At 47.3% G+C, this 20,248-nt stretch overlaps 1 protein-coding gene across 2 annotated transcripts in view; it reads left to right on the top strand.

Moving 5' to 3' along the window:
* Window positions 1-20,248, top strand: part of EBNA1BP2 (EBNA1 binding protein 2) — a 107,911-nt gene that overhangs the window by 28,042 nt on the left and 59,621 nt on the right. For both annotated transcript variants that reach the window (XM_085602989.1, XM_085602990.1), the window contains exons 2-6: window positions 2,581-2,664; window positions 4,205-4,288; window positions 14,348-14,502; window positions 16,335-16,458; window positions 17,681-17,770. In XM_085602989.1, coding sequence (XP_085459115.1) covers window positions 2,590-2,664; window positions 4,205-4,288; window positions 14,348-14,502; window positions 16,335-16,458; window positions 17,681-17,770 — 528 coding nt within the window. In that variant the 5' untranslated portion in view covers window positions 2,581-2,589. The remainder of the gene's footprint in view (window positions 1-2,580; window positions 2,665-4,204; window positions 4,289-14,347; window positions 14,503-16,334; window positions 16,459-17,680; window positions 17,771-20,248) is intronic.

The following is a 20,248-nucleotide window of genomic DNA, read 5'->3' on the forward strand; positions in this document are numbered from 1 at the left end:
TAGTTTTTCTTTGCCCTCCTTGATAGGTTAGAAACTAATGGAGGTTCGGGTTTACCAAACCTCGTGTTGCTCACTTGTACCAGCTGATTCTATGGGGGTCTCATCTCAACTTGGTCTGTGCAAGGTGTTCAATGGAGGGAGAAGCTTCCGGGAGAGCAGGTGATTGACTCTGGGAGTCAAATGGCTCGTTCGTGACAAACTAATCAGTAGCTGGGGTTCCCTCTGACTGGCCTGATGCGGGATTTGGTGACGTATGAGACATGCGCACATTGAGAATAGCTTACGGGTACTTTGGCTCAGTGCTTACTACATTTCCATTTGCGGTTTTCACTAAGGCACCTTATATCTCAGGTAGATAGCATAGCTTATCTATAATAGGGGAGCATGGACAAGGTTTATCCTGCCCCAGTACACTCATTTGAGCCTCCGAACTACATAGTTTGATCTCTAGTTCTACTTTGGCAGTTTTCAGTGATTGAATCCGCTCTATCTGAAGCACTATGTTATCCAATTGCTAGAGCAGTACCCTGGACATTGTGTTGTGCGAGGCACTTATCGCAGCCAGCAAAGGGACTATTTGATACAAGTCATGAATCCAGAGCAGGGCCATTAACCCTATCCCCTTACTAGTATTGGAGTTTGGCCTTGTGTCTGATTTTTTTATTTATTTTTTGGGCCTCCATAGTAGAAAGCAAGCGATCCAACACCTTACCCAATTCAGGAACAGTTCTGCTTTCCCTCCATGCCATAATTGGCATTTTGTTTGAGGGTCATAGGATTTCTCCACTCTTCTCCATTGTTGCCACTGGGTTCACAACTTTGGGATTGGATGGATCTGTGCGGCTACATTCACCAGGTTTTGCTTCACGGCCACTGCTGCTGCAACCCCACTGGTGACCGGAATGTTTGATGGCATGGCGCTGGTTTCCGCTTGCTCCTCTGTGGTGCTATCACTCTTGTAGACTGCAGATGCTGTTGATGACGTGTATGATTGTTACACTAACTCTGTTACCGACCACTCTGCGCTGACCTTTGAGCATGATAGTAACCTACGGCTTTTTATCCCAGTTGCTGACGTTACTTTATATTTTCAGGTTTGAGTACTAATGTGAAGACTGCAGACTGGGCTGGTGGTAAACAGTTACCTTATCGCGCCCTATGAGGATATTTATTTCGTTGACCGGGCGCTATTGAGACTCCACCTCATCTCCTCCGATTCGTCAATATCCAATGTGGGAGGATGTAGTGGGTACGAAAAGCAAGGACAGAGGAGACTGGTCCTTCACCAGTTCTTTTTTACTAGTCCCCCGTTTCCATCTCGGCATTGTCGTCTTTGATTAACCTTGTCTAAATTTAATTTGAGTTGAATTGTTGACTGTCCTGGACTTCTGCCAAAGATAGATGATTTGATTTGGGTTATCCCATGTCTGAGCTTCTGCCTTGCCGCTAGAAGCAAGCGATCTGGTCTGATTGAGACCATCGGACTCCCTTGTCGACCTGATATTCTGCGCCAAGCCCCCTAGTTTTAGTCTTCTCTGGATGACCAGGATGATGGGCTACGAAAGCTAAAGTAGCTGAGCAAGATTCTTTTCCTAACAGTTCCGGTACTCCTGCCCTGGGGCCGGATGATGTTCGGGGAAGCCAGGGAGGGGCACAAGCTCCCTGAACTCCACATGGTCAGTTGCTGCAGGGCACTTGTTGGTCCTCCTCTCTCCTGAGCCGTGTACAACTTGAGGCTCTGCAGGATTGGGAAGAGCGCCGTGCGTAGAAAGCAGAGGGGGCAGACCCGGGCCGCACTCTACCTAGGCAGGCTGCAGGCCTCAACCGATCGGATGGAACCGAGCCCACTCTACCCGCACTGTCCGCTTTCCCCCTTTGTGCTTTGTTGCCCCTTGCTCACGACCCAACCGTTTCTACCTGACTTTTGCAAGAACTGAGCGTCTGGCGGTTGATGCTGGCATCTCTTCCACCTGCTCCGGCTACGAGGCTTGAGTCGAGTGCCTCTTGGCATGCTCAGTGTGAGCAGGGGGCAAGCGGCAGAATCCGGCATCGCCTTCTCCAGCCTTGGTGCGCTACAGTGCTCCAGGCTCTCCCGACCCCTGGTGGCCTCTTGGCACGCTCGGGCAGGTGAGCAACAAGTGGAAACAGTCGGGGGCTTTCTGCCGCCTTACTTGCCACCTTGCCGTTGCCTCCCCTCGCATTTACCTCACTCCCGGCGTCCTCGTCTCGGAGTCGCCTCAGCAACACAGCGCCTCTAGGCAAAGCTTTCCCCTTGGGCAGTGCCAGCACTCCATGCTGCGCGCGCAGACACTAAGAGTAATTTGCACCCTGGTGGATGACCAAATGTAGAGAGGTTTAGGATGGTATATCTATCGTACAGTACTTTACATGCTCACGCTGTTCTTTGTACTAGACGAGATTTCTGCCATTTCATGATCTTTAATCTTGTCTCAGTAATTGTCCGCCTGCAGTGCACAAGTGACTGTTCGTAAGCCTGCTGCTGTTCTGGAGTTTGTTTTCTGTTTTGTATTCCTTGTTTTTTCTTCAGTTCAGTTTGTAAACCTTTGTTTCATGTTGCAGGTCCTCGTGATGGCTGATTCTGAAGAGGGGTCCATGTTGGACTCTGGATCAGAAATTGATCCTAGTGAGATGACTGACAAAGAGGTGAGATACTGTTTTTTAAAGAGGCAAATCTTTGGACTTCAACTGTGTGCTCTCTTCACCATGAAGTGTGCAATCTTTCTTTATGGAACTACTGCTTGTTGTGTGAGACATCTGTATAAAACTGCAGGCTGATGCTCCAGGGAACCTACCAAGAAGTTATTCATTGCTCATCAGCCTTCCAGTAAGAGGCCTAGAGCTGTCGATTAAACCTCCAGGAAGCTGTGACTCAGGGTGGTCTGCCTCATTTATAGCAGTTTAGAAGAACATCCTTTTGTCACTCTGTAAAACAGCTTCCTCTCTGCTTGGATGGAGGTATGGTATCCCATGCCTGTGAATCTACTCGCCCTTCCCAGGCAACCTAGGGCACACTGTACTGCGTAGGGTGTAACTAGGCTTGCCCTGGTACTTCCAAAAATATCCAGCCACTTTTATACTCCTATTTCAAACTGTTTTGTTGGTTCTGACAACCCACCTTGGCCGTCAAATGAACTGTGCTATGAATGACATGTATTTGTGTAATCTCCTCTTGATGTACTCCGTGTAAACCCCTCTTGATGTACTCAGTGTAATGCCCTCTTGATGTACTCAGTGTAATGCCCTCTTGATGTACTCCGTGTAATCCCCTCTTGATGTACTCCGTGTAATCCCCTCTTGATGTACTCCGTGTAATCCCCTCTTGATGTACTCCGTGTAATCCCCTCTTGATGTACTCCGTGTAATCCCCTCTTGATGTACTCCGTGTAATCCCCTCTTGATGTACTCCGTGTAATCCCCTCTTGATGTACTCCGTGTAATCCCCTCTTGATGTACTCCGTGTAATCCCCTCTTGATGTACTCCGTGTAATCCCCTCTTGATGTACTCCGTGTAATCCCCTCTTGATGTACTCAGTGTAATCCCCTCTTGATGTACTCCGTGTAATCCCCTCTTGATGTACTCCGTGTAATCCCCTCTTGATGTACTCCGTGTAATCCCCTCTTGATGTACTCCGTGTAATCCCCTCTTGATGTACTCCATCTCGCCATGGATTTTCTGGGTGATCGGTTATGCAGTTTTCCACCAGTTTACGCGAGGCTGCAGTGGTGTTCGTGTTGTGCATTGTTCGTGGGATGTGGTGTGTGTCTATCTTTAGATTACTCCGTCTCCCTGATACCGTCCTGATGAGAAGCCTTGTGAATAGATGTCGTGTTGTAGTTCTCATTAGTGTTGCGTGAAGGGGATTGATGTCGTTTTTTGTGCTGCGGCTGTAAGGCCGTGCCCGCCAGACTTGAAACTGGACCAGTCTTACCGCTATTGGTCACAAGTAGTGAGAGCAGTCGTAAGCCTTCTAGTAGCCAATCCATAGAAATGTAGACATTACCCAGGAAAAGAAAGTTTGGAAAAGGGGACGGTGTAAAATGTGCTATAAGCGATTGATGTCATTGTGTAAGCAGTACATTTGATTAATACATCGGGCTGTTTGTTTTTGGTTTTCATGGCTGTGGGTCCCCAAGTATTCTAGGGGAGTTGGGTCATCTGTGTTTTTTCTTTTTCCCTTCTTAGCTGCAGGATGCCTTTGCTCAAGGAAAGCTAAAGCCAGGTCTAAATGTGGTACTTGAAGCCAAGAAGAAGCCAGTGAACAGTCGGGTGAGTACGATAGAAAAAAAATCCTTCTCTGCAGCTATTTTTTATTTTTTAATGTTTTTTAGACGGGGGAGGAGCAAATAGCATGGGTGTGAATGTTTTAACTCAGTTTTTAATTATGCACCCTCCTAACTACAAGTTTTCTAATAAAAATGCCTTCAACAATCTGGCTCGAATCTTTCAGGGCCACCCTGAAATCCCTGCTCTGCCTAGGATATGTTTAGTTTGTGGGCCAGGATCTGCTTCCCAAACAGTCTGTTGGCCATTACACATGGTTCCCCCTTTGCACCGCTCTCAGCCTCCTGTCCATCAACGTAGCTTTCTTCTGATCTCCAGCATCCCATCTGTCAAAGCTCCTGCAGAGAGTCACTTCACTGAAAAATGTAAACTGCGCTTACATGACCACTTACTTCCAGCTGCTTAATCACCAATTTGGATTCAGGGTATGGCACAGCTCTGAAATGTCTTTGCTAAAGATAGTGAACAATGCCTGAAAAGTCATCATCACGGGATACGTGCCAACTAGTATAGCTTTTCCACAGCTTTTAGACATGATATATTATGCATATTCTTTGAGAAACAATTTGGTATCCGGAAAGCAGTTCTCATATTGTTCTGATCTTACCTCAGCAAAGGTTTAAAAATCGCCACTAGTTTAATTCCTGTCCCTCATCCTATTCAGTCTTTTCCGGATCCACTGACCTCTTATAGACTTCGAAATATTGCATACCACCAGTATGTGGCTTCCAAGGATATCTGCAAAATAAACTCCAGAATTAGCTGTATATGTCAACCAATGCGAGAGGAAAAAAACTACCCGGAACTGGATGGAAAGTGAAATTAAACCCTACAGAAACTGAATTCATCCTCCTCTTCCATGGCTCCAAAAACCATTTAGCTATACAAATTTGGACCTTACTTTTAAAATTGTCACCAGTGCTGAATCGCTTGGGAATGGTCTTGACGGCAAACTGAGAAGGTCATGTCCACAGGAAACACTGAAAAAACTACTTTTATCAGCCAGAGACACTTGGACCAGCCTACCTTTCATCACAAAGCTTTCATGTCCAGATTATATGACTAAACTTCATACAGGTGTACAGTAAGACTCAGCTCTCACAAAAAACAATATTTATGCTGCTACCCAACTGATTGGATCGCATTCACGAGCTTAGGACTTAACACCCTGCACTCCAGGTAACTTCGACTAAATTAACTCTACAGAATACTCCTTGACCGGGTCGCTAACTTAATGTTAGCGAAGGCAGAATATCTGGTGATGGTTATTGCCATCTAGGCATTTGGGCTCCTGCTAGTGCATAAAGGTAGTTCTCAATTCTAATAGAAAAGTGCTCTGATGTACCCATGAAGGAGCATGTAGTGCTGTATAAAATGTCTTAAGTAAATCCATACCCATGAAACAAAGTAATTGTATCCGATGTAAAGTAACTTATTCCGATTAGAGACTGCTCCTCGTTATCCTGCACCCAAGTGATGCTGCCCACTGAAAGCAGACTAGCTACTTCCTCTGGTTCGTTAAATGCAAGTTTAAAGTACCTGTTAGGGAAGCACCATAAAAATTGGTACCCCACATTGTACTTCAAGCATTCTGCATATTTCCAGGTGCTATTGGACACCTCAGTGACTTAACACATTGGTATATTATGTTTGGAATTCTGTGTTTCTGCTCTCCTTACACTAAACCTTTGAAATGGTAGGACTGGAGTGTGTATCTAAGCTAACCTGTTTTGTCTGTATGCATGATGGTAAGAAAAACCTGCACGTATTACTTTCCCATGTATGCTACGTACACACTTTCTTCTGTACATGTATTTTCATTGCACCTCTACATACTGTGTGAAGTACTCCGAAGTTCTACGGGAAACAGTTGGAACTATAGAAAACTGTCTAAATAAACAGCTCCTTCTTAAACTGACTGCCCGTATCCCTTTGAATGTGGCAAGTAAACATAACAAACCTTTTCTCTGATCCCTGGAAGAACCCATGTATGCATCGTTCAGCATTCCGTCAAATAATTGTTCCTTTTGCTTTTGTCCCCCTAAGTGGGAAGGGTGTGCCCAAGCGTGGGCCCCATACTCACTGCGCCACTGGATTCAATCTAGCCTGGCTTTGGGGTGATGCCCCAAAACTGGTCCCAGAATGCTTGTTTCCGGTCCGGGGAGGACCTGGCTTGACAGTTCGGGCTGGACTGTTCCCATGAGGAACAGGGTCAAGACTGATTTACATATGGCTGGGACCAAACTGGGGTGGCGTGGTGAGCAAGAGATGGATTAAACCCAGTTTTTTGTGACTGGAGGTGAATGTTTGCATTGTTTAGCATTCCGTCCATCAATTGTTCCTTTTACTTTTAGAAAATGATTATTTCTCTGTGCTTATAACTCTAGTATTTTGCAGCCTGACTCCAATCCACGTCTAGGGCAGAGTGACCGCTACACTTTGTGCATACTTTCCACACAGCCACAGCACAGGCAAGGCTGGGTGTGACAAGAGAGGCATCTGCATCTTAATAGTCTCCTGGGCTGGGAGTGCGGGAGGCGGGCACACTTACATTTGTATAGGCTGTGTCCTGACCTCACACAAAGGGCTCATTTATCCTCTACTGTGTGGTCTCCCAGGGGCCAGAGCAGGTTTAATGCTGCTTTGCAACTCCCCTGGATCCTGCCACCTTGATGGTCCCTCCAGCTTGCACGTGATTCAAAGCAGCTTGTATCTCTTCCTTTGCTCCTCCACATACAGCGTCTGGTGAGCGCTACTCTGAATAGTGTGACGGTGCCCATTGTTTTTCAGTTCTGAAACCAACGTTATGGCCAAAATCGGTGCTAACCCCATGACATCGCACTTCCCACTCGACACTCTGCACCTAGGTGTGACCCAGCTTCATAAGGATCATCAACCAGCTAGGCGAGGCTGTGAGTGGAGAGGGCAGGCCCCTTCCCCGACAACCACCGATTTGAGTCGAAGAGTGGGTCCTCCGCAATGCCAGGACCGATCACAATATTCCACAGTACAGGGTGACGTGCCGCATTTGCCTCCCTAGCCCAAATCGGCCTCAGTCAACTTACCCTGCTCGCTGGGCACTGGCTGCATTGTTACCCTGGGAAAGGGACATGATACCCCCACATACTTTTTTTGCTTGCTGGGGGGAAGCTTCTGCTGCACTCTGGTCCTCGCTGACACCAGAGTAAATCCCGTAAAGGGAGCGGCCACATGTTTTGTGCCTTAAATACTGGTTCTGTTGGAACACCCCACTTTCTTTTGTGCAAAGTGTGCAGTGGCTACACACATCGCCCCACGACCATGGCTCACCATACCTTGTGTTTGGCTGGCGGGGATCGGACCCATGTGATCCCAACACACCTGCACTGCAGGGATTGGTAGCGATACCATAACCAAAGCGCACCAGCGCTGACCGCAGGCATGTTTGGAAGGCCTGTACCTAAATCAAAAATTTGCCGTATAATTACTAGTAGAAGCGCAGGTGCTCCTATATCCATGGATGCCTACTGTGATTTGAGTTGCTGTTTATTGGTATCGCATGTAACCTTTTACTACCCACATGTTGCATTCCATACCCTGGTGATGTGTGGTACTTCATGTGATATTTCTGCAATATCGGTGGTTGTTGATGTGATGCTGCATTCTCTTCAAGACATGCACAGTATTAATAATACATGGTGATTCGTATGTTTATATGCACAATATACTATATATTTTTATGTTTAGTCTTGTGTGGCGTCCCTTTTGTGACGTGCCTAGTGTGTCACTGGTGTGAGTGTGTTGCACAAATGCTTTACACATTGCCTCAGGGGATAAGCCTGACTGCTCTGTGTCAAGCAACCAAGGGGGTGAGCACCGGTTATCTTTGGTGTGTAAATTACTTGCCCTAATTAGAGTGGTGTGTCCTACCTGACTTAGGTGCAAACCCTAGCCAACCAGAAACCCTATTTCTAACACACACTTCCTAGCCCTGTAAACCGGATATGGCACCCTTACACCTCTGAAACACTAAAGGGTTTAGGATGGGTTTAAGAAAGTGCCTAAAATGGAGCATAGAACATTTTTACAAAATAAGGTGCATCATAGATTGCACAGATGTGCCATCAATCACAGGGGCAAGCAGGCAAGCTATCTCCCCAGTGACTAGCACCACATGGGAAACATATCAACCTCCACCCAGTGTATGCCCTAAAGCCAGAAAAGCGATCTCTACCACCTCATTAGTTCCAGGTTAGTGTAAAACAGGTTCTACAGAAGCTACAGGTACAAAGTAATCTTTGGTGGAGCTTTCTCTAGACACCAGGTCCAATCTTTGAGAAAGAGTTATGTAAGAAACGGGATTTCAACAATTCTTTCAGACCTGGTCAAAGTGACTGGTGCAGAGAATAAATCTGTCCGGCTAAGTTCATGAAGAGACTTTTTAAAATATTTCAGCCAGGGAATAGAAAGGCCACAATCTAATTGAGGCAATCTGATATTACCTCCCGGTTAAAACTGGCCTCTGTTTTGGACCTCGCACATACCGAAAGTAACAGCGGAGCCTACCTTGCCTTTTCAGATATAGAGGGGAAATTTAGCTGAGTGTAAAATAAAATGAGCACTCGTAGGCAGAAGATTAAAGATGTCTTAAATAGTTTTCTTCTACTAATAAGTGGCAAGTATTGTGGTAATCCCAAACCCCAGCGCCATACAAAGCCGCTGAGACGCACTGCTGATTTTATGTTTTTAAATATGGGGAAATAGACTCCCTACAAGTGGACTGAGAAAGATTAAGAATTGCTCCATTCGCCATCCTAAGTTTCATGCGGGAAATATTGACCTGGGGCTGCCAAGAGCTCCTATAGGTCTGGTGTTAAGCCATCAAGATAACCAAGACCTAGCAGTGTGAAGCTAGATTCCAATTCTGTGAATTATTTCAACATCAAGTGTTTGGGTTTGGGAAAGCAGCTTAACTGATCTACATAACTCATGATGACTTTGACCATAAGACCGACAGCCCCTCTGTATATGTTCCATCTTGATATTCTGTTTTCCACCATCAGGTTAATGAGGTCACTGATGATGGACTGTGTGTAGTAATATTTAAAGACCATTCGTCAAGAAGATCCTGAGCCCAATCACTAGAGGAAATACTGTGTGGAAAAGGCTCAAACTGCAAAACAATTGTTACCTGTAAATGACTGTATCCAGGTGTGAGATGATAGCTTGCAGGAGTGCCAAGTCTTCTGAAGTAGAGGCTTGCAGGAGTGCCAAGTCTCCTGAAGTAGAGGCTTGCAGGAGTGCCAAGTCTCCTGAAGTAGAGGCTTGCAGGAGTGCCAAGTCTTCTGCAGTAGGGGCTTGCAGGAGTGCCAAGTCTTCTGCAGTAGGGGCTTGCAGGAGTGCCAAGTCCTCTGAAGTAGGGGCTTGCAGGAGTGCCAAGTCTTCTGCAGTAGGGGCTTGCAGGAGTGCCAAGTCTTCTGCAGTAGGGGTTTGCAGGAGTGCCAAGTCTTCTGCAGTAGGGGCTTGCAGGAGTGCCAAGTCTTCTGCAGTAGGGGCTTGCAGGAGTGCCAAGTCTTCTGAAGTAGGGGCTTGCAGGAGTGCCAAGTCTTCTGAAGTAGGGGCTTGCAGGAGTGCCAAGTCTTCTGAAGTAGGGGCTTGCAGGAGTGCCAAGTCTTCTGAAGTAGGGGCTTGCAGGAGTGCCAAGTCTTCTGAAGTAGGGGCTTGCAGGAGTGCCAAGTCCTCTGAAGTAGAGGCTTGCAGGAGTGCCAAGTCTTCTGAAGTAGGGGCTTGCAGGAGTGCCAAGTCTTCTGCAGTAGGGGCTTGCAGGAGTGCCAAGTCTTCTGAAGTAGGGGCTTGCAGGAGTGCCGAGTCTTCTGCAGTAGGGGCTTGCAGGAGTGCCGAGTCTTCTGAAGTAGGGGCTTGCAGGAGTGCCAAGTCTTCTGCAGTAGAGGCTTGCAGGAGTGCCAAGTCTTCTGAAGTAGGGGCTTGCAGGAGTGCCAAGTCCTCTGAAGTAGGGGCTTGCAGGAGTGCCGAGTCTTCTGCAGTAGGGGCTTGCAGGAGTGCCGAGTCTTCTGAAGTAGGGGCTTGCAGGAGTGCCAAGTCTTCTGCAGTAGAGGCTTGCAGGAGTGCCAAGTCTTCTGAAGTAGGGGCTTGCAGGAGGGCCAAGTCTTCTGAAGTAGGGGCTTGCAGGAGTGCCAAGTCTTCTGAAGTAGGGGCTTGCAGGAGTGCCAAGTCCTCTGAAGTAGAGGCTTGCAGGAGTGCCAAGTCCTCTGAAGTAGGGGCTTGCAGGAGTGCCAAGTCTTCTGCAGTAGGGGCTTGCAGGAGTGCCAAGTCTTCTGCAGTAGGGGCTTGCAGGAGTGCCAAGTCCTCTGAAGTAGGGGCTTGCAGGAGTGCCAAGTCCTCTGAAGTAGGGGCTTGCAGGAGTGCCAAGTCTTCTGAAGTAGAGGCTTGCAGGAGTGCCAAGTCTTCTGAAGTAGGGGTATATTTTCAATGAGTGGAGAGAAGATGGAGCAAATATAGTAGAGGTGGGTGGTAAGCGAACGTAGGTTCAGCAGCTGGAAACCTAATGTATCGCTGTGTTGGGGTTTAAGATGGAGAGTGAGTAACACATTCAAGAGTGAAGAGATGCAGAGCTATAAGAACAAAAGATGAAGATTTTTGAATCCTCAACAAACACTTGTGAAGACTTATTGGAAGTAGTGATGTTGGAGGCTGTGAGAAGTTGGCCTGGCATTTGCTGTCCACTAGTTCTAGTGGGCACCTTGCACCAGTCCAAACAACCCTTATTGATGATGGGTTTAAAGACAACCTTTATTGAAAGCTGTCCTAGTGGTAGCTATGGAGAGGATCCGTCAGGCTAAGTCTTGAAGGAGTGTAAAGCAGCTTGGTTTACCAGATTATAACCTCTTGAATAACTAAATCAAAGGAGAACCACACAAGGTATATATAAAATATATCTATTTATTTCTAAACACTCACTACTAATCTCTTTAAGAGATTAGAGTCCAAGATACACAATAATACAGTTCTAAAACGACAGTAAATAGCACAATATACAATGTGCCCCAGGGGGAGACCAAACCATATATTAAAGTGGTATAAGAACCATGACTTGACTAGACACAGTGCCTAGAGCACGTAGAATCGCTGGGACCCCAAGGAACCACCCAAGGTAGTGACACAGGAGTCCCACGGGGGACACGTGCAGTGTGAGAACATGGGCGCGAGCCCCATACGATTCTATGGGAAAGTCGCGGTTGGAATTTTAGAAGTTAAGGACACGTAGGAGAGGACTTTGTGCAAACCCCTTTAGACTTGTTGGGGGGGGGGGGGGGGGGTTCTAGGGCCAGCACCCACAGGAACACCGGAGTCCTCGCGTTACCTCTCCCAGGGAAGCCGGGTGCATAGGTGTCGGGAATCGTTGTTGATTTCAATGGCGGTCTGCTGCAAAGTGCTGCTGCCGGAAAGGAGAAAAGTGTCCGGTGTGATCCAAGCCGGGATCGAAGATCAAAAGAACCTGAAAGTAGAGAGGACAGAGCCTGGGTCACTTGCCAGTGACCAGGGGCACGATAGACGAATGTCCACTGATGTCTGGTTTTTCAGGTGCGAAGAGGTGAAGCTTGACTCTCCAGCCTCGAGGACCAGGAGGTGTCGACCAGGAGCTGGATTCGAGCTGTCCCACGAAGGATATCGAGTGCTGTGGTGTTGATGCCTGGATTGGACCCAACACGCCTTGGCAACAGCAACCCACGCAGGAAGAGAAAAGATGCTTCAGTGCGGACCAGCATGGTCCGAGGGAACTCTCCAAGCGATGGAGAGTCTGGGCACGTCTGCAGCAACCAGGTAAGCCCAATTAGAGTTGGAGTTGCCTTCACAGGGACCCACCAGTCGACAGACTAGGGATCGCGAAGGGACCTTGAGAGAAAACACAAAGGGCCAGCTCACGGAACACCCGTGGAGTGTAGGCGGGCAATCTTCAGTGGAATTGCTGCTCTGGGTCAGGAATACAAGTAACCCAAAGCTCAGCTGCAGGAGTCGCTGGAAAGCTGATGCTTCTGCAAAGTGACGCGGTGTCCAGGGGTTCGGGTTGCACAGTCGCCACGAGGGATACGGGCATCAGACTTGCTGTGGGTGCTGATCGACCTCTGAGACCACAGAAACCCACCTCCTGTGTTGCAAAGTTCTTCTGCATCCTCAGGAGCTTCGGAGATGCAAACCGGTCAGGTGCGTCTTTGGTGCCTACCTTGCAGGGGAGTAACTCCTTTACTCCAAGGGAGATTCTTCAGTCATCTAGTTCAATGTAGATCGTCGAAGTTCCAGGATTCTGTATCAGTTTCGTCCAGGTGTAATCTATAGTTCTGTAGCCAGGGGTTCCTATCTTATACCCAAGGAAGGGGTGGGACAAACTCTAGGGACCCACCTATGGGAGGGTCAGGAAAGAGGGGTGGCTACACCTATTTCCTTTGTCAAGTTTTGTGCCAGAGCAGGGGCTGGTAGCCCCTGTAACTGGTTTGAGCTGGACTATGCACAGGGACACCAAATGTGCCTCCAGTGCAGACTTCAAAGCACTCTTTGAGTGCACCCACCCAGCCCCAATACACTAAAGCCTATCTGGGAGGTGGTGACACCTCCCTGAGACAGAAAACCTATTTTCCAGGCCTCCCCTTCCGGAGTTTCGTCCAGCAGCAGGAGCGCAGACTCGTGTCTGTGACTGGCAGCATCCATTTTGTGATGCCAGGGTCTGTTAAGCTGGTACCGGGTATACCGGTGCTGTCATGTCTCTTCCTCTAGAAGGGTGGGATCATACTCCCACACCAGTTACTGGTGTGGGTGTATGATTCCAAGGTGTTTGTCACCAAACACTACATGTTTCCTTGCAGCCATCCCAAAGTTAGCATTTACCATTTGGTTATAATGCACTTAAGAGTATATGGTTTGGCTGCATCACAAACCACCCCGGAATAAAGGTCCCGAAAGCTGCAGAGGGCACTCTGCTCATGCATATCTCAGTAAGGGGTGCATGCACCACCTTAAACAGGCTGCTGTAGCAGTCCTGTGGTGTCATTTTGGAGGGCTTCCCAGGGGTGTTATAATACATGCTGCAGCCTTTGGTAGGCCTCTGGGGTACCTATGCCCTGGGTACATAGTATACCATATACTAGGGACTTATATGGGTACCCCAGAATCGAATCTGGAGTGTACCTAAAGCACTGGTAATCAGGAATGAGGAAGCAGCTAGGCTGGGGTCCTGGTTAGCAGGGCCCCAGCCAGACTAAAGTCGAAAAACAGTGAAACATCAGCAAAAAGTGGAGGTAAACATGTGAAGCAGATTCTACTCTCTTACAGAGGCCATGTTGGTACTCTAGATTGACGAAAAGAAGCAGGCCTACTACAAGCATTGTCATGTTATATGAACAAGAACAGGAAAGGGAAAGGCCAAGATATTGAGCTAGAGAGAAAGAAGGATACTAGCTTAGAGCAGAGAGGCCAGGTTCAGTGCACCAACGCATCTCTCCAGGGATCTATTGGATTCCACGGTCACAGGGTCAGATCCCACTATTTCCCCTCAGTTGACTGATCTATAAATGTCAGTAAAATGAGTCGCATTGAATAGGGAGAGATAAACACCTGCGACCCGTCCACAGCACCAGGAGAATCTCCTCAAAGATTCCGCTCTCCGAACTTCCCTTCAACGTTAAGGGTGTTTGCAAAATGAAAAAGAATGAGAAGCAAGGAAAGGTCACTCTGATGGACGGGGGAGATGTGGTTTGTCATAGAAAAGAGTAGTTTTGTGAAAAGACGGTATTTTGAAAACCATTTTGCATCAAACCCTAGATGAGGAGGTCACGGTAACTGAATCCGACGGTCATCAAGTGGTAAAATTATCTTTGATTCAGTAACTTTCATGTTTCCTCCTTTTTTTTGTGTGTCTTACTAATCCCACATCATGTTGATGGCATGTTTTTCCTTCTTTGCTTGGTCGCTCTTTGTCACTTTGGTCGCTGCTTGTTGAAGGGATGTCTGAAGGATGTCCCATGAGATAATGTTTCACGTTCTTTATTGCAGGATGGCTTGAAGCAATGTCTTGCAGACTTCCAAAAGGACCTGGCCTGGGTTGAGCGTCTTGATATAACAACGGGGTTGGCTCCAGATGTGGCTGGTCTGACGATAGAGAAATCCGGCGTTGACCCAGATGACGACTTCCAGCGAGAGATGAGCTTGTGAGTAGAAGCTTGGCAGAGACGTGGCTGAAGTGAGGGGTATAGGTGGGTAGAGTGGAGGTTATGGGATGTGTCTGATCAACCCCAGAAAATGCTGCCCAGACATGGCTTGGTAAAGAGCGCATCATTCTGCTTTGGCAAGTTGCTCCTAGACTGATGTCTACTGACCTCCGGAAGTAGGGCCCTGTCCCTCTCTGCTGAGCACAGTCTGTATTCTAGGGTTGTGGTGTAATTTCGAACTTTGTCTGATTTATTATTATTTAGTTTCAAATTTCTGCTGTGGTTGCATCCTGTTTTTTTACCTCTGCTGTGTAAGAAAAGTTGTGCCTTTCATTCTGACAAGTGACTTGTTACCCCTACAATCACAGGATCCCGTTTGGATTATTCTAACTTGTTCTTTTTGGGTTTCCCTCAAATTCTTGATTCTTGTCCGAATCATCGGATTCCTGCTGCCAGACCTGTGATGAATAGCTCTTCAGGTCCTGCACAAACTGTCTTTCATGGTCGCTCTTACCGGTCCTTTATTTGGAGATGCTCCAGTTGTTCATTTTCATACTTTCTCTCTGGATGTCTTCTCTTCCTCACCTGAATACCCCCAAATACAAAAAGATGCAATCATGTGAAACTCCCTTCTTTTGACGCTTTGTCTTGTTCCCGATCTTTTACTATTACTAATCTTTGGAAATCCTGCTCTTTGTAGCTGCCTTCTAAATTCATGTATGGGCGTCCGCTGCTTAGTCTCGCTCCATTACCATAAAAGCTTTGAAGGTGCATATACACTAAACGAATATTAACCTGACATTTCATAAGGCGAGCGTTTCCCACTTTTTGGCTATGGCGTGTCTTTAATAACTTGGCCGGCGTGGCTGTGGGTAGGGTGCAGTCTTGAGCTTAGGGTGAATTTGTTCCAGGGCATTTTAGGATGGCCTGGCAGCATGTTATTCCATTGTGTGGGATGCTTTCTGGTGACCAGTATTTTCATGTAGTATTCAGATGCATACAGTGATTGTGCAGTGTGAAGGGTTTACCGCATGTGAGTGGTTTGGACATGGTGCAGGCAGTTGTTTGGTCTGAAGGGTCTGCACCTGGGTCTGCAGTGAAGAGCGGGCAAGGGTTGCATACTGTTAAAGGTGCACAACTCTTGAATGCAGTGTGAAGGGCGCCCTGGTGGGTGATCTCGGTGGGCGTCCAGTATGGGTGCTACAGCGGGGAGCACAAAGGATGCACAGATAAAGTGTGAAGGGCTTCCTGGTGGGTGATCTTGGTGGGCGTCCAGTATGGGTGCTACAGAAGTGAGCACAAAGGATGCACAGATGGAGTGTGCACTTTGATCGGAGGTCAGGGAGAGGCGCATTGTGTTGTCAAGATGGGAGTTTGCGGTCAAGTGGTGTAGGAGGGTGTTTTGTGTAAAGGCTACAAATACAAGTAGATTCTTTTTTGTTATAATTACTCCTGTTCATCCTGGGCCAAGTGGATATCCATGCCTCACTCGTAATCCACTCCCAGAAGTATCCCAAGCATGTAGTTGCCTATTATTGTACGTGTCCCTTTTATACACCTCTGTGTTTTTATAGGTGGGTGATGCTATATAAATCACTTGCATACAGGGTCAGCATTGTGGGAAAGATTGTGAGATGGGTGTGCAGTGTGCATGTGACTTGCACATTTATGTTGTATTTAGGGTGAAGTGCTCACACTTGAGTGAGTCCCTCTGCCTGTGGCTTGCAGATATTGCCAGTTTAGATGTGCGGGTTGAATGGTGGCACAGGTAAATGTGATGTGTAGTGCGCACAGGTTGCTGTACGTCTCAAGTATGACCATCTCTTCTACAGTTATCGACAGGCCCAGGCTGCTGTTCTAGAGGCTCTGCCTCGTTTGAAGCAACAGGGAATCCTCACTCGCCGACCGACCGATTACTTTGCAGAGATGGCAAAAACTGACCAGCACATGCAGAAGGTGAGCTTGGGGACTTAAAGAAACTAGCGTGTAGCACTTTGTTAGGGCAACAGCCACAGATGGCTGGTGGATTGTGGACAATCCTTTTTAGGTCTCGCCCGGCTATCGCGTAAGCGATCGCTCAGCGAGACTTGTGTAGGGGCTTCAGAAAATGCTCCCAAAGGCTTCCCAGCGGATCGGGTGGCGGTTACACGCACACACGTTCCATTTGCCACCAGCTACTTCCTGCGCCGCCTCACGCATTCAGAGAGATTTAGTAGGGGGCAAAAGACCTTAGGAATGCGGTTTATGGCCAGTGCATGTGAGGCATTCAAGCGTGAAGCTGGCATCTGGCATCCGGCTTGAAAGCAGCAGACTGCCTTCGCCAGCGCGCGCTCGGCCTCACTTCCTGCATCCCCTTCTTACAACAATTAACTTTCGTTATAACTCACACTCCATATGCTCGTTCCCTCCCACCCTTCCTTTGATGTCCGCTTTTCTTGTTGTTTACAAACCACGCCACACACTGCTGCACGCCGCACACTGCTGCATGCCGCACACTACCGCACACTACACACTGCTGCATTACACACTGCTGCACGCCGCACACTGCTGCACGCCGCACACTGCTGCACGCCACACACTGCTGCACACTGCTGCATTACTCACTGCTGCATGCTGCACGACACTGCCGCACACTGCTGCACGCCGCACACTGCTGCACGCCACACACTGCTGCATGCCGCTGCACGCCACACACTGCTGCATGCCGCTGCACGCCGCACACTGCTGCACGCCACACACTGCTGCATTACTCACTGCTGCATGGTGCACCACACTGCTGCACGCCGCTGCACGCCACACAGTGCTGAATGCCTCACACTGCTACACGAAACACTGCTGCACGCCGCACACTGCTGCACTCCACACACTGCTTTTATGCGAGTTTATGCTACTGACATTGTAAATGACAATGCCTTTTATTTGTTTTAAAACCAAAACATAAATAAAAGGCATTGTAATTTTACAATGCCAATAGCTCAAACTCTTATAAATGCGAGACCTATTGCATTGCAAATGCTTGTTACTGAAAGCATTTTGGGGCCCTCCGTGATTAATGGTAAGATTTCAATGCTCATGCGCCATGGGTGAATACTCTTACTTGTAACAGATAAGTTTCCCTCTGGCTCTTCACTCATGAGTGCTCATTTTCCATGTCTGATATGGTTTGCATAATTCACAGATCCGGAAGAAACTTCAAGAGAAGCAGGCCTCTATGGAGAGATCTGAAAAAGCCAAACAGCTGCGAGCTCTCAGAAAATATGGCAAAAAGGTAAGACCTGCTTTTTGGGAAATTGTCAACTCCTAGAATGAGGTTAGAAGATTATATCAGTGGGGAGGGGGGGACGGTGCTTCTGGACTTTGCTGTGATGGGAGGCGCCTCACACCATTCCACCCCCGCCCTCAACAAATAAACCCTATCTCAAGGATGGGGAGCATTTGTCAGGTTGCTGATTTCTCTATATAATATTTTGATAACGTCATGAATCAAGGCCGAAAGTACAGTGGTTTGTGAATGGCACGAAAATTTAGGGATGGCAATATATAACCATATTATACATGTTACTCTTTAAGTATTTTTTTTAATAAACCTGGTTAATTTTGCAACAGTTTAGCTTGATTTTTCTTTTCTTTTTTTTTTCTTTTCTTTTTATCCCTAACGGAAATGCTTATTGAAAACAGTATGCAAAACGCTGACCTATATTTTGTGCTGGTTTGACGAAAAAAGATGAGAAACATACACACTTATTTAGCTAGGAGTGTGACGTTTTAAAGAAAAAATCATTTGGGTCAAAAACACATTCTGTCTGTAGAAATCACAAGCCATTGAAGCTATTTTCTGCACGGTGCAGCGACACTGATAGCTAGTGTCCACGTTTTGTTTACCTTTCATGAATGTACATTTGAGTGAACAGTGGGCAATGGTATGTTGAGGCTTTACACCTATTATGATGAACCCATATTTCACAGGGACTATAAAATATTCTTCATATTTCATAGTTACTTGTAAAACATGGATTATACCACTACATTTTGTGCAATAAAATAAGTTTAAAAAAAATGTAACATAGCTGATACATAGTAGTGTAATATATGGTGGATACACAATGGGTTACTGTTAGACCTAGCATCTTTGGTTTGATTTCCCCAATGTTTTTGCTTCTGACCTCCTGTTTTTGAATGCTGTATTTCGTTTCTGCTGGTTTTAGGACTCCGGGCACTTCGCCACTGCCGACCAGTGCTAAAGTGCAAGTGCTCCCTGTGCAAATGGTATTGGTGATTGGTTTATCCATGATTGACACATTTGATTTCCTAGCAAGTCCCTAGTAAAGTGCACTACGTGTGCCCCAGGGCCTTCAAATCAAATACTACTAGTGGGCCTGTAGCACTGATTGTGCCACCCACACGAGTAGCCCTGCAAACCTGTCTGACTCACCACTGCAGTGTCCGTGTGTGCTGTTTTAAACTGCCATGTTGACCTGGCAAGTGCACCAACATGCCAGGTCCAAACCTTCCCTTTTATTACATGCAAGTCACCCCTAAGGTAGGCCCAAGGCAGCCCCGTGGGCATGGTGCAGTGTATGTAAAAGGTAGAACATGTACTGATGTGTTTTACATGTTTTAATAGTGAAATACTTCTAATTTAGTTTGTTACTATTGTAAGAACCATCTATCCCATAGGGTAACATGGGGATTGCCTTGAAATATTTGTAAAGTGTAATTTTCCAATTGGGATAGATTTGTAGTTTGGGGTCTTTGAACTCACATTTTTAAAAAAACATCTTTTGGTAAAGTTGGTTTTTAAATAGCAGGTCTGAAAATGCCACTTTAGAAAGTGGACATTTTCTTGCTTAACCATTATGTGCCTCTGTCTGTAGAATCCACTTCTGGGTGAGGATGATAGTTAAGCTCCTGTGCATTTACTTTAGACAGTCACACAAATGGAGCCAAGGTGTGCCCTGACTATTCTGATGGGCTATCACAAGGCTGAAAGGCCTTCCTGAGCTAGAGTGGTAGGAGGAGTTGTCACTGACACCTACACAGGGCTGTGCGTGTCTCCAACAAAGCTGTCTCCACCCCCCCAGTATTGTGTCTGGAGCCAGGTCATGGAAAGGCAGTGTTGTGGCACTACAAATTATTCTCTTTGCTGTTTGCATACTTCAAAGGCAGAAAGGGTTAGAAGTATTGGACCCCTGACACTCAAATCAGAACACTTCTGGATGGAGGACAGTCTGTCAAGAAGAAGAGCTGGATGCTGGAGGAGGAACTGCCACTCCGCCTGTTGCTTTCTTGTGCTGGCTTGCTGCTTCTGTGCTGGGAGTGAAAGGAGTGGACTTTGCTTTCTTTATCCTGCTTTCACGATTCTCCAAGGGCTTGTGCATGCTTGACTCCTGTTACAAAGTCCCAAGGCCATCAAAGACTTCACCTGCATCTTGCTAACAGCACCTGGACGTCTCTGCTGGGAGTCCTGATAGCCAAGTGGTACAAACTCCAGTTTCTGGGCCCTTTGAATCGTGTGGTGCTGCAACTCAAGAAAAGTAACATCTGTGCCGTCAGTGGTGCTGCTGCCTGCACTGGAACCGAGGGCACTGCTCATGAAGAGCACAACGCCCCGCCCCGACTTACGCCGCAGCCCTGGTGTTGCCAACGGCTGCAATTTACAGGCGCCGACTTGGTTACCGCGGCTACTGCCTGCATTGGAGCCGAGGGCCCCACTCGTAAAGTGCATGTCGCACCGCCCCGACTTGCA

This window comes from Triturus cristatus, chromosome 4_2, assembly GCF_964204655.1.
Source record: "Triturus cristatus chromosome 4_2, aTriCri1.1, whole genome shotgun sequence".
Classification (NCBI taxonomy): domain Eukaryota; kingdom Metazoa; phylum Chordata; class Amphibia; order Caudata; family Salamandridae; genus Triturus; species Triturus cristatus.